The 15184-nt window shown below is 34.5% G+C and overlaps 1 protein-coding gene across 1 annotated transcript in view; it reads right to left on the reverse strand.

The window, feature by feature from the left end:
- The window catches only part of Loxl2 (Lysyl oxidase-like 2), a 115921-nt gene that overhangs the window by 62556 nt on the left and 38181 nt on the right, over positions 1 to 15184 (reverse strand). Inside the window, exon 2 of the mRNA XM_069823234.1 lies at positions 748 to 894. Within this exon, the coding sequence (XP_069679335.1) occupies positions 748 to 894 (147 nt within the window). The remainder of the gene's footprint in view (positions 1 to 747; positions 895 to 15184) is intronic.

The raw sequence follows: 15184 nt of genomic DNA on the forward strand, positions 1-15184 counted from the left end.
TTTGTCCCACAGGAGTTCTTTTACATGCCAGTAAATCTACTGACATGAGCCTGTCGCATTTAAGCACACTTAAATGCCATCGACCTGGCCCGGAATCGAACCCGCAACCTTGGGCATAGAAGGCCAGCGCTATACCAACTTGCCAACCAGGTCGACTGGTTGGAAAATGATTTAACAGCCCTATCGGTAAAGAAGAAAGAAAAAGGTATTGCAAATGACCTAAAAGTTCTTCAAAGTATGACCAAAAAATGGCGAAAAAATATAAAAACGACCTATTAGTTCAAAACCGTCGAAAATGCAAAAAAGAATGCAATATAAGAAATTACTTCTTTACATTGATATTAACATACAAAGGATTTCTATATTAATAGGCATCGTCCTAATGTGAAAAATAAGAAGATGACTTTTCATCAACATCCGCCCCCTAGTAATGACCAAACTAATGTTTTCTACCATTTTCTGGACAAATATGACTTCATTCTAAAATATAGTAAAATATTCATTTATATGACCAATAAAAACCGTGTCATCCTGTTCAGAAAAGCTAGAAATGTGTTTAAGTTTGTAAAAAAGACAAGGCTAAAAATATGACATGCCATAGAAATCCGAGCGCTATTAATTACTAATCGTGTATAAGAATCCACTTCCGGAAACAAATTCAAACATGATTGTGGATTATCAGATCGAAAATGGAGACTGCTCGATATATTTGAACGATTGTGCAGACATGATATAGCTGGAACTCACTTCTGGCCGGCCCGAACATGGAGCTGTGAGTGACTCGGTAGGGCCTCTCGTATCCCAGCTGACGGCAGACCACCGACGCCTCCCGCATGTCCCACTCGTCGTCGCACACACTCCCCCACTTCCCCATGTGGTAGATCTCCACGTTTCCTGAAACAATTGCCAGACATTAGCCTCCCACATCAACAGTATCTACTGCGGGTGTTGAGATCCTCAATCTGTTTAAGATGTTCACTTCCGTACAAGACGTGCGATAGCTGCATTGTACGTAGAAGTTGGAAGAAACAGTTGCCTTGGAATTTGTTTGCGAGTTAGGAACACGGGGATCGTTGAATTGCACCTTAAACCATACATAGTGCTGTGAAACTTAATTGAAGAGTGTGATCCCAAAACGCGTTAAGTCCATTTTTATGTAAGGACTGGGCTCATTTTTTATCCACCGGTTTATGGACTGAGCGAGTTTTCAACTGACATGCACAGTAACACAAACATTTAGCCATGAATTGACGTTGTTTTGGAAGAAAAGAAGCTTAAAATATAATGATAGAGGTCCAAAAAGTCATCTATAGCCTATGTATAAATAATGAAAATGTCCGAATGGACTGAGCGAGTTTTGGGGTCACAACGTGTAATTTTTATTTGTACTTCTAACAAAATATGTTATAAATTACGATTAGTTACAGGACAAGGAAACATATTTTTAATTAGTATTAGTTATAGGACAATGTATACACACATACATACTAGTGTCCTGCAATGTTCAAACATGAGAGAGGCAACCAATACAATACAAACTTCGTCTTATTTCAGAAAAAAAACTAATCACAAGATATGTGCTAAAATCCTTAAGCAGTTAAAACATGAAGAGGTGGGAATAATATTTTTATAACAAGGTGAGACAAACACTACAGCCTCCTTCTGTAGAGCGAACATCGGCGAATATCGAACTTCGCCATACTCGACAAACTTGAACAGAACATAGCGTCTGAAATGCACGACACCATACATACATACATACATACATACATACATACATACATACATACATACATACATACAACATACATGCATACATGCATGCATACATACATACATACATACATACATGCACACATACATACATACATACATACATACATACATACATACATACATACATACATACATACATACATACATACATACATACATACATACATACATACATACGAAGCCTCCAATTCCAAAACTGTCTACATCCATTCGTAATAATTTTCAGGAAATGCCAAAAACTGATAACTTTTTTCCCAATTGTTTGCAGTGTTCGTCATATTTGAAGCTAATTTATGGAAGGAAAGAGGGAATTTAGGCACAACATTCATTAGAAAATTGCTAGAAACATTTAGGTAGAAGATGAAACCGCCATTATCTCCATTTTTTAAAAAATGGATTTAGACAGTTTTGTAATTGGACGCTTCATTCATACATAACTTACATACATAAGTACTATAGTTCGAAAGTTAAGAATATTGTACAACAGTTGAACATCATTTATTGAATTAAATTTGTATGTAATTTCCATTTATCACTATAGTGGTAACTGATTCAACGCAGTGCTTTGTTCTAAGCGTTTTCTTGTAGATTCGAAAAATAATTTTCAAATATATAGAAAAGCGTGCATTTGTACAAAAAAATTGTGTTGTCTTATTATTTCTCTTGGCTATATGCAATATGTCCCGCACCGTGGCATGCCGCCTAGGACTCGTGTTACGGATTGCGCGCTGGTTCGAGTCCTCATGGGGGAAGAAATTTTCTCATGAAATTTCGACCAGTGTATGGGACCAGTGCACATCTAGCATCGTGATGCACTTGGGGAGCTACGATAGGTAGCGAAAATCCGGTTTCGCAAACCAGCTATAACGGCTGGGAGGATCATCGTGCTAATCACACGATACCTCCATTCTGGTTAGATGATCGTCCACCTCTGCTTCGGCATGGGGACATGAGGCCAGCAGCCGGCTGGTCGGGCTTGGTTCTCCATGGGCTGTAGTGCCATGGATTTATATGCAATATAAATTATGCATAGCGAAAAATAGGAAATGTTAATACCGTACCTCGGGTGGATTTAGTTCACGGTATGATGTAAGAGTATATTATATATTTTATTGTGAATACAGTAATATAGACGGTAATTACACACTAGCCTATATCTCCTTGAACGGGCGGTGCTGAATGTTTTCTGTTCCAGGATTTCTCGAGGTCATCGTTTTCTGTACCACTCACACTCTTATTACATAGTTGTTCCATTGGGCCTTACATATTAATAAAATATTATTTTATGCACGGCATCGATTCATATTTTAATCGCTGGATCCAATCCAGTTACGATAAAAGTAGAAAAAAGTTGCTACCATTACTTATGACAGTACAACTAAAAACAAATTTTATATATTACACTTGACTTCTAAAAGTTTAAATAACAAATACAACAATTCTCAGTATCAAAATTTAACGAGTAGATAGCTGTTATTAAAGAAACGTATGAAATTAGATTAGATAGAGCAGCAAGTTTACCAGCAATATTTTTTTAGTAGGTTATTTTACGACGCTTTATCAACATCTTAGGTTATTTAGCGTCCGAATGAGATGAAAGTGATAATGCCGGTGAAATGAGTCCGGGTTCCAGCACCGAAAGTTACCCAGCATATGGTCATATTGGGTTGAGGGAAAACCCCGGAAAAAACCTCAACCAGGTAACTTTCCCCGACCGGGAATCGAACCCGGGCCACCTGGTCCCGCAATATTAAACTTGCTGTTTCGATAATATGAATTTCCACACCAACACATAAATGCTAAAGAATTAAATAAATCATGTGTTAATAAATGGAAAAGTCAAAGCAGAAATTTCTATAGGCAAAATGCTCATTTTATTAAAGCCGATTGCCTTAAAGTTGATAGCCCAGACTGAAACTCATGGCGCTATGGCAACGCTAGTGGCAAGAGACAGTCGAGTACGGATGCATGCGGTCATTGCTCAGTCCTCGCAAGTGTTATCAATCGACATTTCTTTAACTGAAATTCTCCATCTATCGTAGCTCACCAATTTTTGACGGAGAGCCACGTTCTTCCTCTGAGTGCGGGTGACGGGGAACGTACGGGCTATTCCATATGAAATCGATCGGTAAAAAACCTCGCATTTTTTTTATACTCCAATTTTTTCCCTACTTATACTGTACAAGGTGCTGAGGGAAGTGCATTTTCAAAAATATACTATCGAAAGTCAAACGGTTTTCGTATTATTGAGCGACAAATTTAGCGTATTTTATAAAAACAAGCCTCTTTCAGCGCTCAGAACTCTGGAACCATTTACTGCAGAACATTGAACGAGAGCTCATTTTGAAGCTGACATTTGGTAGGTTATGTGAAGAAGTAATCCTTATTTTTATTGTACACAGAGAGACAGATAATCTGATTTTACTTGCTTTTAGGCTTTGTGGCCATTTGTAAAAATGTAAAAAAATATTGAGAAAAAACCTTGCATTATTAAGAGAGATTTGGCATTGATTGCTTAGTGGCTCGGCATTAAGTTTCGAGGGTATTAAATAGATTATTTTCACACGCCTAGACTTGAACGGCGCAGTACCGCACGCACTGGCCGAGAGCTGAAGATAAGCGAGCGTTGGGCGTCATTTTACTCCTATGTTTATCAAAACCTGTGATAAAGTTAGCACAGCCATGACTGCTAGACGACACATCACGTGTTTATGTCTACTGGCCTTGCTTCCCTCGGCTATCACCCGCCTCACAGTCAGCTGGTTAGTTCACGCGCGTATTATTTATTTTCTTTTTTTTTGATACTTTCAATACTTTCTTATCAACGTACCACCAGTAAAAAATATGTGTTTATTTGTACTTTCAATGCGGAATCTAACCATATATTTTAAAAATATTTTTTCGTGGGCAATGGCGTCTTAATGAAGGAAAATCTAAATTTCTCCATTTCCATAAAAAGTAGGAAAAACTGTTTACATGTTAATATAAACTTTAACTTCTCAGCATCAAAATAAACCATGATTTTGAACATTGGGTCAAAGGGTTTCGGAGCCACAACAGTTTAAAGTTGCTAATTTTATAAAAATACGATAAATTTAAATATTATTAATTTAAACACTATGAAGTTCTGATGCCTCAAACTTTGCACAAAGCATTATGTCACAGTTTTCTACGTACAGGAAAAGTTTCATTGTATTTAACAATTGCAAGGTCAATTTTCTCTATATTTCGGTCGATTTGAGATGGAATAGCCTGTACGGGGGTTCTGATGTCCCAAATAGTACAAAATTTGAAATGCTTACTTCGCGGAAATAATTGACTTCTCTTCCAGAGACAGACATCGTAAGAATTTATTGCCTTTTAAAATGCATTGATCTCGACCGGGCTTGAACCCGCGAACCTGTTACAACAGCTAACATGATACCCGCTACACCACCAAGGACGGCTCATCTGCGTGATCAGATGATGTCTTTGCTAGAGGCGTAATTAAAGTGTGTGAATCATATATCATGCTGTTGAAATATGACGACATAATTATCCTGATATTCCGGTATCAAGCAAGGACACACTACTCCAGCTGGTATCCCCATTTCGTGAAACTTGGCCTGTTACAGTGTAGCCAACCCTACGATCTGGATAGTATATTTTAGATAATTTGGTATCGTGTAAGCCTGTACAATCATATGATCCTACTCACGGATAGTAAACTAAAGTACTAAATCATACCAATAGCAGTGTACTTAGAAAAAAAGTGACAGAGTATTTGAGGAAATCCCTATGATCGAGTGCAAAGTTTAAACAGGAATTAGGATAAATAAATGCAATTTGCTGTAAGATTTAAGTATGTCTAATGAACGGAAATTAAGTTGCAGTTGCTTGCAGTTTAAGAAGTCTTGGCTTCACTCCTGATGAACAGACTAACGTGCGGATTCTTCGGAAAAATTGCGGAACCAGCAGTTTGAGTTATGGAAAAACTTACCAGAACGCTGTAGAGGGGCGTCACAATTTTCCGAATGGTCAAAATCAAACCCTTTGTTATTGACCCAACAATACGTTTTGAAAAAATGATACAAAGAAGTAGATCGTGAAGGAAGAGGCATTATGAACCCTGCTTCGAATATCTGAAATAAAAATAGACTACCATACACCTAAAATTCCTGGGAGGTGATTACGAAATTATCGTAGATTGTTGCTTAAAAATTTTATGTAAATTTTTTCCATAGATTTCATATTGATACATAAAATCTTCAGAATATATCTACACAATGTTTATTCTTCTTTGTTAATTGAAAATCACCATTTTTACAGTTTTACAAATGAATAAATTGTTTGGTTTTAGAGATGGCTGCCAAAAAGCATAACTACATACTGTATATAAATTCATTCATTCATTCATTCATTCATTCATTCATTCATTCATTCATTCATTCATTCATTCATTCATTCATTCTGCCAAAGGGCAGGTCTTTCACTGCAAACTCAGCTTCCTTCAATCATATTTTCTGCCTTACTCTTTGTCTCCCGTTCACCATTCCTTCTAGTGCATCTTTTATCAGGCAGTTTCTTCTCAACCAGTGACCCAACCAATTCCTTTTCCTCTTCCTAATCAGTTTCAGCATCATTTTTTCTTCACCGACTCTTTCCAACACTCTTCACTTTGTCATAATGTCCATGTTTCTGCCCCATACAATCTCACACTTCATACAAAGCACTTCACTAGTCTCTTCCTTAGTTATTTTTCCAGAGGTCCGGAGAAGATGCTCCTTTTTCTTGTGTGTGTGTGTGTCTATATATATATATATATATATATATATATATATATATATATATACCAAACGGTACCCCTTGATATAGGGGAGCTATCTTCTTCCGGAGTCTCTCTCTCTCTCTTACATGGAATCATCCAATAATAATAATAATAATAATAATAATAATAATAATAATAATAACAATAACAATAATAATGCATTATTATTAAGTGTACTATCAAGAGGATAAGTATACCTAAACAATTGTTTTTGAGCCACAGATAATTATTAACAATTAAAGGATATAACTTACTGTTTACAAGCTCATGAAAACATCCCTTAAATTTTGTTATTTTTTGGTTTGTTTTATGGAGCTTTATTTAACTGTTATGGTTATCTAGCGTCTGAATGTGAAAGTGATAATGCCAGCGAAATGAGACCGGGGTCCAGGGCCGAAATTTACTCAGCATTTGCTCTTAATGGGTTGAAGGGAAAACCCCAAAAAAATTTTCCAACCGGGATTTGAACCCGGGCCCGCTCGTTTCACAGTCAGAAATGGTAACCGAGTATTATTATTTTTGTTATGTATCCACCTATATGTAGGCTTTTGTTATAAGTAATGCAAAGCTTGTATTAACTTTCTATAGTTACACATGTATTGAGCACGCGTATGCTTCGTGTCCTCATCAAAGCACAACTGAATAACATTATTTTTATAATACATTATTCTGATCCCCCATATCTTATAATAAACTCTTTCAAATAGGTTATTGTGTGTATGCGGACTCCATCTGTGTATAGGAATGGACTCGGACATATTGTCATTTTATCGGATATGACATAAACACTTCTATGACAACCGAAGTTAAATTTCCGTTCTACAACTTTTTTTTATCTTTTCTATTAGTGTAGGTCCAATATAGACGCTACACATCAAAAGTTCCTCACGATTTTCCGAAGAAATATACCTATTATTCATTAAAGGAAAATGTGAGATTTCAATAAAACTGAGAGAATGGCAACGCTGCACCGAGGATACGCCGCTCAAGCTACTTCAAATTACATTTAGGAAGTAGACTACATAGTGGAGCGAACCTAGATATTTTTTGAGATCAAAATTAGATTTATTTTTGTTGTCAATTATTGATTTTATTTAGTGTAGAACGAAACACGTTAGGGAAGCTGATGGCTTAAGATCATCTTTATGTATTACATTGATACTGTTAATTTAATTATTTTTTTTTATAATTTACCTTCATTGTCTATGTAGAACATCATTAGGGGATATAAGCTTATGTAAGTTATTTGCAAGGAATGTCAGTATCTGGTATTTTTACAAAAATTTACAAGTCTTTTTATATGTAGGCTACCTGACTTTTGTGAAATAAGAACATTTTTGTTCTTCGATTATTTGCCTAAAAAAATTAAACCATATTTTATAATGAAATGAAAATAAGCTAAGCAAGCTTAGTGTATATTATTAATTTTAGTACATTAAATTATCTAATACATAACAGACCCAACCAAGTTTTGAGGAATATATAGAAACATGCATGTCTTGCTTCTGAAGTTGTAAGTCTTTTTTTATTATTTAAGTAGGTTATTTTACGACGCTTTATCAACATCTTAGGTTATTTAGCGTCTGAATGAGATGAAGGTAATAATACCGGTGAAATGATCCGGGGTCCAGCACCGATAGTTACCCAGCATTTGCTAATATTGAATTGAGGGAAAAACACGGAAAAAACCTCAACCAGGTAACTTGCCCCGACCGGGAATCGAACCCGGGCCACCTGGTTTCGCGGGCAGACGCGCTAGCCGTTACTCCACAGGTCTTGTAAGTCTTTTGGTTTAATATTTTCAGAGATATTTGTACCTAAATTGCTTGGTTTGTATCTTTAGATCTTGAATTTTACAAATTTTCTCTTGCTCATGTTCTAAAACCATTGTGAATTTTTGATTAAAATTCAAGATAAAATTTTTCTCTAAATTCAATATATGTAGGGTGAACCGTAAGTAAAGTAATGAATTTTAGGTGATTATTCTTTGAGATATTTCCAACAAAGAATTAAATACAATTTTGCTTATTTTTACTTTCCTTTCGAAATAAAAATTATTTTACATGAAACATTTCATAGCGTGTTTTAGGAAAACCATTGATTTAATTCCCAATATGTCATGTAAATTTAAGAGATCAGTGTGTTATGGTAACAAATGATTGAAGGAATCAGAAGCTTGATCAGAACAGATATAACTTTTCGGTCTGGAAAGACATTTTACAATGTTACATTTGTTCCGATCAAATTTCTGCACATTTGAAGGACAAAACTAAAATTATTTCCATCATTTATTATCATAATTTCGTGCTCTCTTGAATTCACTGAGTATATTGGGGTTAAATCAATAGCTTTTCCAAAACGCGCTATGAAATGTTTCATATAAAACAATTTTTATCTTGAAGGGAAGAAAAATTAGCAAATTTGTATTAAAAATTTTTGTTTGAAATATCTCTCTCTGAAATTAATGACATTACTTACGGTTCACTCTGTATATTCCATTTTCAAAAATAATTATAAAAATATTTGACTTCGTTTTTATTACATATAGTGTATATAAAAGTTTGCAAATCACAGATCCCATTAATACAAGTAACAGAGAATGAAATCGAACCTTAGCCCACTGCATGTTTAGCTTGCTATATTACCAAATTAGCAACATCGATGGACGTAATTTCAAGATTTTCCCCGCAATTTACTAGTACTGAAAACAACAGAAACTCTGGACTGTACAATATCCCTGGAACACCCAAACCATGAGATCCCGAGGGTGAAATACATCCCATGGGACAAGTAATCAATAAGAGTGCCCGGAATTGGCGCCAACGTCTGGAATCAGAAATGAAGAAAAAGACATTGTGGGAACTAAAAGCTACGTATAAATGGAATTCAGAATCGCAAATCAATAGGCATAAACGCAGAGAATATATCCTATAATTATTTTTGTCCTAGACTTTCGATTAAAAATGTCTAAAATATCAATTGTTTTGTTATGCATGAAGTTATAATTTAATTTTTAACGTGTAACGTTATACTCGAGTGTCAAATGAATAAAACGTTACGAAAATTTCAGCATCTGCCGTCAGTTGCTTAGCAACAGCAATGAGTTCAGTCACACTCGTTATGACGTCATTTACGTAGCAACGGATCATTGAGAAGTAATACACTAATTCCACAGTACATTCATTGTACAGATTTAATATAATATAATATAATATAATATAATATAATATAATATAATATAATATAATATAATATAATATAATATAATATAATATTAGTACATTATGCAACGAGCCTATAATGATAGTAATTAAGACGCAAGTATGATTGTTTATGAAACGAGCGCAAGCGTGTTTCATAATTTTCATACGAGCTTCTTAATTACCATTATAGTCAAGTTTCATACGACTTTTTATGCTCGACCATATTTCTAACTTGAAATTATTTAAAATTAGTTCTTCTTATGGTTATGTGCGAACTGACCTGAATTGTGAGATGTGCGCAGACGCGAAAGTATTGATTTTTTCCGAAGCCTAATGTCATTGACCTTGGCAGAGAATAAGATGAAGATTACTCTGATATAACCTGGAAATTGATTTAGAATTGAAAAACGAGATGACAAATTGAATTTATTTGAATATTATTTGCAATTAACGCTAATGATTATAGTAACAGAACATAACCTTGTGCGACAGTATTTGATTTCCAGCCTCCGTGACTTTTCGCTGATTGTCTTTCGATTGCATATCCGAGAATAATCGATATAACGGTACAAAGCTGACTTGTCATTGGCTGAACACCTGAACTTTAATGAGTAGGTGTACTTTAATGACATGCATTAAAGGACTGCTACTAGATGTATAATTACTACATTTCGGCTTGGTCGAGCATATAATATAATATAATATATAATATAATATAATAATATAAATCCAATTAAGGAATAAAGGTAAAATAATCATTAATAATACAACAAATAAAATGCATTACATTTTTTTCACTCTCAATCACATTCACAGTCCTTGTAAATGAGAATCAAAACGTTAAAATTCCAAATATTACAATAACACTCAACCGAAAGAATAAACTTTTCACGCAAATACAAGGATCCTATGAATCCCCTGTCACTTTTTAAACTTGATGGTAGCCCTTATGAAAACTCTACATTTTTTACTACGAGGTACTGAATGCTTTCCTGTAGGCAGCTGTATAAGGTTCTTCATAGAGGAGAGAGAAAAAAGAATGAAAGAAAAAGAAACACAAGGCTACAAGGCTTAGTCTGGTGAAATATTGCACTTAACATTTTAATGCCAAGGACAATCTAATAGTTGTTTGTGTTCGTTCATCTAAGCTTGAATCCAGCAATAAGTTTTCTCGCTGAATAAAAAAGACGAATCACTACTGTATATAGTTTTTCATGCACATCCATTGCGAACAGGTACTATGTATGTATTTATGTATGTATGTTTATGCTCGTATGTATATGTCAGGAGGAAAGGCACATGTTTTGAGGAATGGAAATATTGGTGATTCTGATAGGAACCGATGACGTGCTTATGTGAGGGCGGGAATGAACCACCAGGTTCTCTAAAAACCATTTGTAAGTAAGTAAGTGAGTAATAAAATGATTATGACATTGACACGAAACAAAATTCTAAATCTGTTTTCGCTGTCTTCCAATAATGTTGTATACTACTCAATACTCACACTTAAGGCATAATGGGACTGAGGTTTGAAACTTGTAATGTTTTTGATCAAGTGCTTTCAAATTTGGTAGATTTGTTCTGTCTGTGCATTTAATTGATAATACTATATTTCATCAAGTTTCATGCACTAGATCCTTAGACTTTAATTTTCACTTATTTTAATGACATTAAATTATGACGTATAAATTCAAAACGTCCCTGACGGCTTCAGAATTGTTATTGCGATTTAAAATTTTCTGTGAAGGACTTATATGTCATGATTAAGAAAACTGGTCATTGATTTTTTTATTTGAGTATTGGTTTAATGAGAAAAATATTTTTCATGTAAATCATAATTTTTACTTGATAATTTTCATTAATTTTAGTACATAGTTAAAAATTCATGTCATGAATAGTTTTCAATAAAGAGCTGATTCCAAGCACAACTTCGTGTTTTGGGACATGCTGAGTAATCTTGCAAAATTTAATGTAAATTAGAGGAATTGGAAACCGCTAGGGCGATTTTTATTGATAAAAAACGTAGTTTCGAGAAAATAAAATTTTTAGTGTACGTGATAGGTTTTAAGAAGGTGCGCGAATTATTTAAAAAATGACCGCCAGAACTTTAACAATGTCGGCCAGCGGCTAAATATAGGACAGGTGTATAATGTAACAATTGCAATAAAAAATATTTTTATTTTTGTACAATGCTTTGATTTCCTTTCGATTCTAAACTGCGGTACATTAATTCATTACATATTGTGAAGCTGTAGAAATTTATTATGTTTTACCTATGTTGACATAATTTAGTTTTTAAGTTTTTTTTCAGATGTAATTTATTAAACAAACTCTTTTTATTTATGCATTCAATTGAGACTGGCATCGTGATACTGGTTGACTGTATTCCTCAATGTGATACAATTTTTAATGGTAAAATTATGATTCTTACACTATGATACAATTTATTTACTTCTAAAGATCTTCTTATTTAAAATACGAAAGTAGTGTTAAAAGTTGTTGTATTTTAAACAAAAAGATTTTAGAAATAAATAAATTTGCATTATTTCTAGAAATTAATTCTGTTGGATGATACTGATGATGATAATGAAGATTACATTGAACGGTTTGCGGAAAAAACTATGAATGTCACATTTCTATTAAGGATTAGATAATGATCTAATTTATAATAATAATAATAATAATAATAATAATAATGATTTATTTTAGCTGGCAGAGTTAAGGCCGTAAGGCCTTCTCTTCCACTCAACCAGCAAAAAGTTTATATACATATGCATGAACTTACAAAGAATTCAACAATTTGATTTAGATGAGAGTTACATGTATACAAGAGTTATTTACGAATTAAACAACAAAATACTATGAACTATTAATTAAACACTGAAATGAACTGTGTAGCAGAATTAAGCTAAAATACATGGAATGTTAATATATTTCAAATGATATTAGATAATAGAAAGAGATTATTATGAGACAATTTTGAAAATACAGCACTATCAGGATGATGTCTAAAGAAAGAAGTAACAATGTAGTCAGTTATAGTTTAAATCAGTATGATTGGAGTGAAATGCAAATAAGGTTATCTTTTAAGCTGTTTTTAAAGGTGTTTATTGTCTTGCAGCCCCTAATACTTTGCGACAAGGAATTCCATTGACGCGAGGTGGATACTGCAAAAGATGATGAATAACAAGATGTTCTATGAAGAGGTACAGTCTATAACTGCAAGATGTATTGCTGTTTCTATAGAAAATAAAGGAAAGGATTACTGTATTCATGATGGTAATTCTCCTTTTTTACCAGTTTTCATAAGAACAAAACTAAATTTCGTAGTGATCCATTGAATTAGATAATGACATCAACCTTAACAGATTTATGACATTCATCGTTTTTCCCACAATCCCTTATTTTAATGGCAATGCACATGCGTTTCTCAATATTTGAATGTGTACAGTGTATTTATAAAAACGGTAGATTTCTGCTAATTCTTCATAAAGTAAAAGTTACATGAATAAATTCGGCCAAATCCTAATTTGTTCCTAGAAGCGATATCACATATACAGTATAGCTTACAGAGCAACACGTGGCTCTACGTCTGCTGGAGAGAGTCGCGCGCGGGAGGATACCATGATGGAGGACAAGGTCTTCAACTTTCCAACCTACACCCTAGTGTATAATATTATGTACAGCCCACGCAGTCATGACACATTTTATAAATAGAAGACTGCTTATCTGGGCCGCAATTCTCTGTACTCCATCTGTGGCGGAGGAATGACCTGTTCCGTGTTAAGCGTCATGACGAGGTCGACCGCACCAGTAAGGAAGATTTCGCACTCGCCGTCAGAATGGTGACGCAGGACTCCTTCACTGTAATGGCCGATAACTTTAAATGTTGCTTAAATTCTTTTAATTCACACTTAGAGGGACAATGCATTTCACCAACAAAAATTGCTCTTCAAGCTCTCATTGAACTGCATTCAAGATAATTTCTCAATATTTGGTTATTTAAATAATTAATCATGCAGTAACGACCATAATAATTTTCATTATAGCGAGGAAAATAAAATTATGGACTTGATATTTGAAGATGATTTCTTAGCAAGACGGGCGAAAGAGATTTCCAAATACTGTTTCGGGTAACCAAAAGATTTTTTGAATAGCATAGATTAGATGATATAGAATTTCCAACTGATAGGTAAATACTTACTTACTTAGTTACTTACTTACTTACAAAAGGCTTTTAAGTAACCCGGAGGTTCAGTGCCGCCCTCACATAAGCCCGCCATTGATCCCTATCCTGAGCAAGATTAATCCAGTCTCTACCATCATATCCCACCTCCCTCAAATCCATTTTAATATTATCTTCCCATCTACGTGTCTGCCTCCCTAAAGGTCTTTTTCCCGCCGGCCTCCCAACTAACACTCTATATGCATTTCTGGATTCGCCCATACGTGCTACATGTCCTGCCCATCTCAAACGTCTGGATTTAATGTTCCTAATTATGTCAGGTGAAGAATACAATGCGTACAGCTCTGCGTTGTGTAACTTTCTCCATTCTCCTGTAACTTCATCCCTCTTAGCCCCAACTATTTTCCTAAGAACCTTATTCTCAAACACCCTTAATCTCTGTTCCTCTCTCAAAGTGAGAGTCCAAGTTTCACAACCATACAGAACAACCGGTAATATAACTGTTTTATAAATTTTAACTTTTACATTTTTTGACAGCAGACTAGATGACAAAAGCTTCTCAACCGAATAATAACACGCATTTCGCATATTTATTCTGCGTTTAATTTCCTCCCGAGTGTCATTTATATTTGTTACTGTTGCTCCAAGATATCTGAATTTTTCCACCTCTTCGAAGGATAAATCTCCAATAGATTTCCATAGATTCCATAGATCTCCATAGATTTCAAAAAGGCGTATGACTCGGTTAAGAGAGAAGCTTTATATGATATTCCTATTGAATTTGGTATTCCCAAGAAACTAGTTCGATTAATTAAAATGTGTCTTAGTGAAACTTACAGCAGAGTCCGTATAGGTCAGTCTCTATCTGATGCTTTTCCAATTCACTGCGGGCTAAAGCAGGGAGATGCATTGTCACCTCTACTTTTTAACTTCGCTCTAGAATATGCCATTAGGAAAGTTCAGGATAACACAGAGGGTTTGGAATTGAACGGGTTGCATCAGCTTCTTGTCTATGCGGATGACGTGAATATGTTAGCAGAAAATCCACAAACGATTAGGGAAAACACGGAAATTCTACTTGAAGCAAAGTAAATACTTCGTACTTAAATTATATATTCATTGAAGAGACGTGTAATCAATCTCTGCTTGCCTAAAATAGGCCGTGTATTTTGAAGGGCAATGAAATCCTTAACACGAACTCTTCTTCGGTAG

Source organism: Periplaneta americana, chromosome 4 (genome assembly GCF_040183065.1).
Source record: "Periplaneta americana isolate PAMFEO1 chromosome 4, P.americana_PAMFEO1_priV1, whole genome shotgun sequence".
In the NCBI taxonomy this organism is placed as follows: domain Eukaryota; kingdom Metazoa; phylum Arthropoda; class Insecta; order Blattodea; family Blattidae; genus Periplaneta; species Periplaneta americana.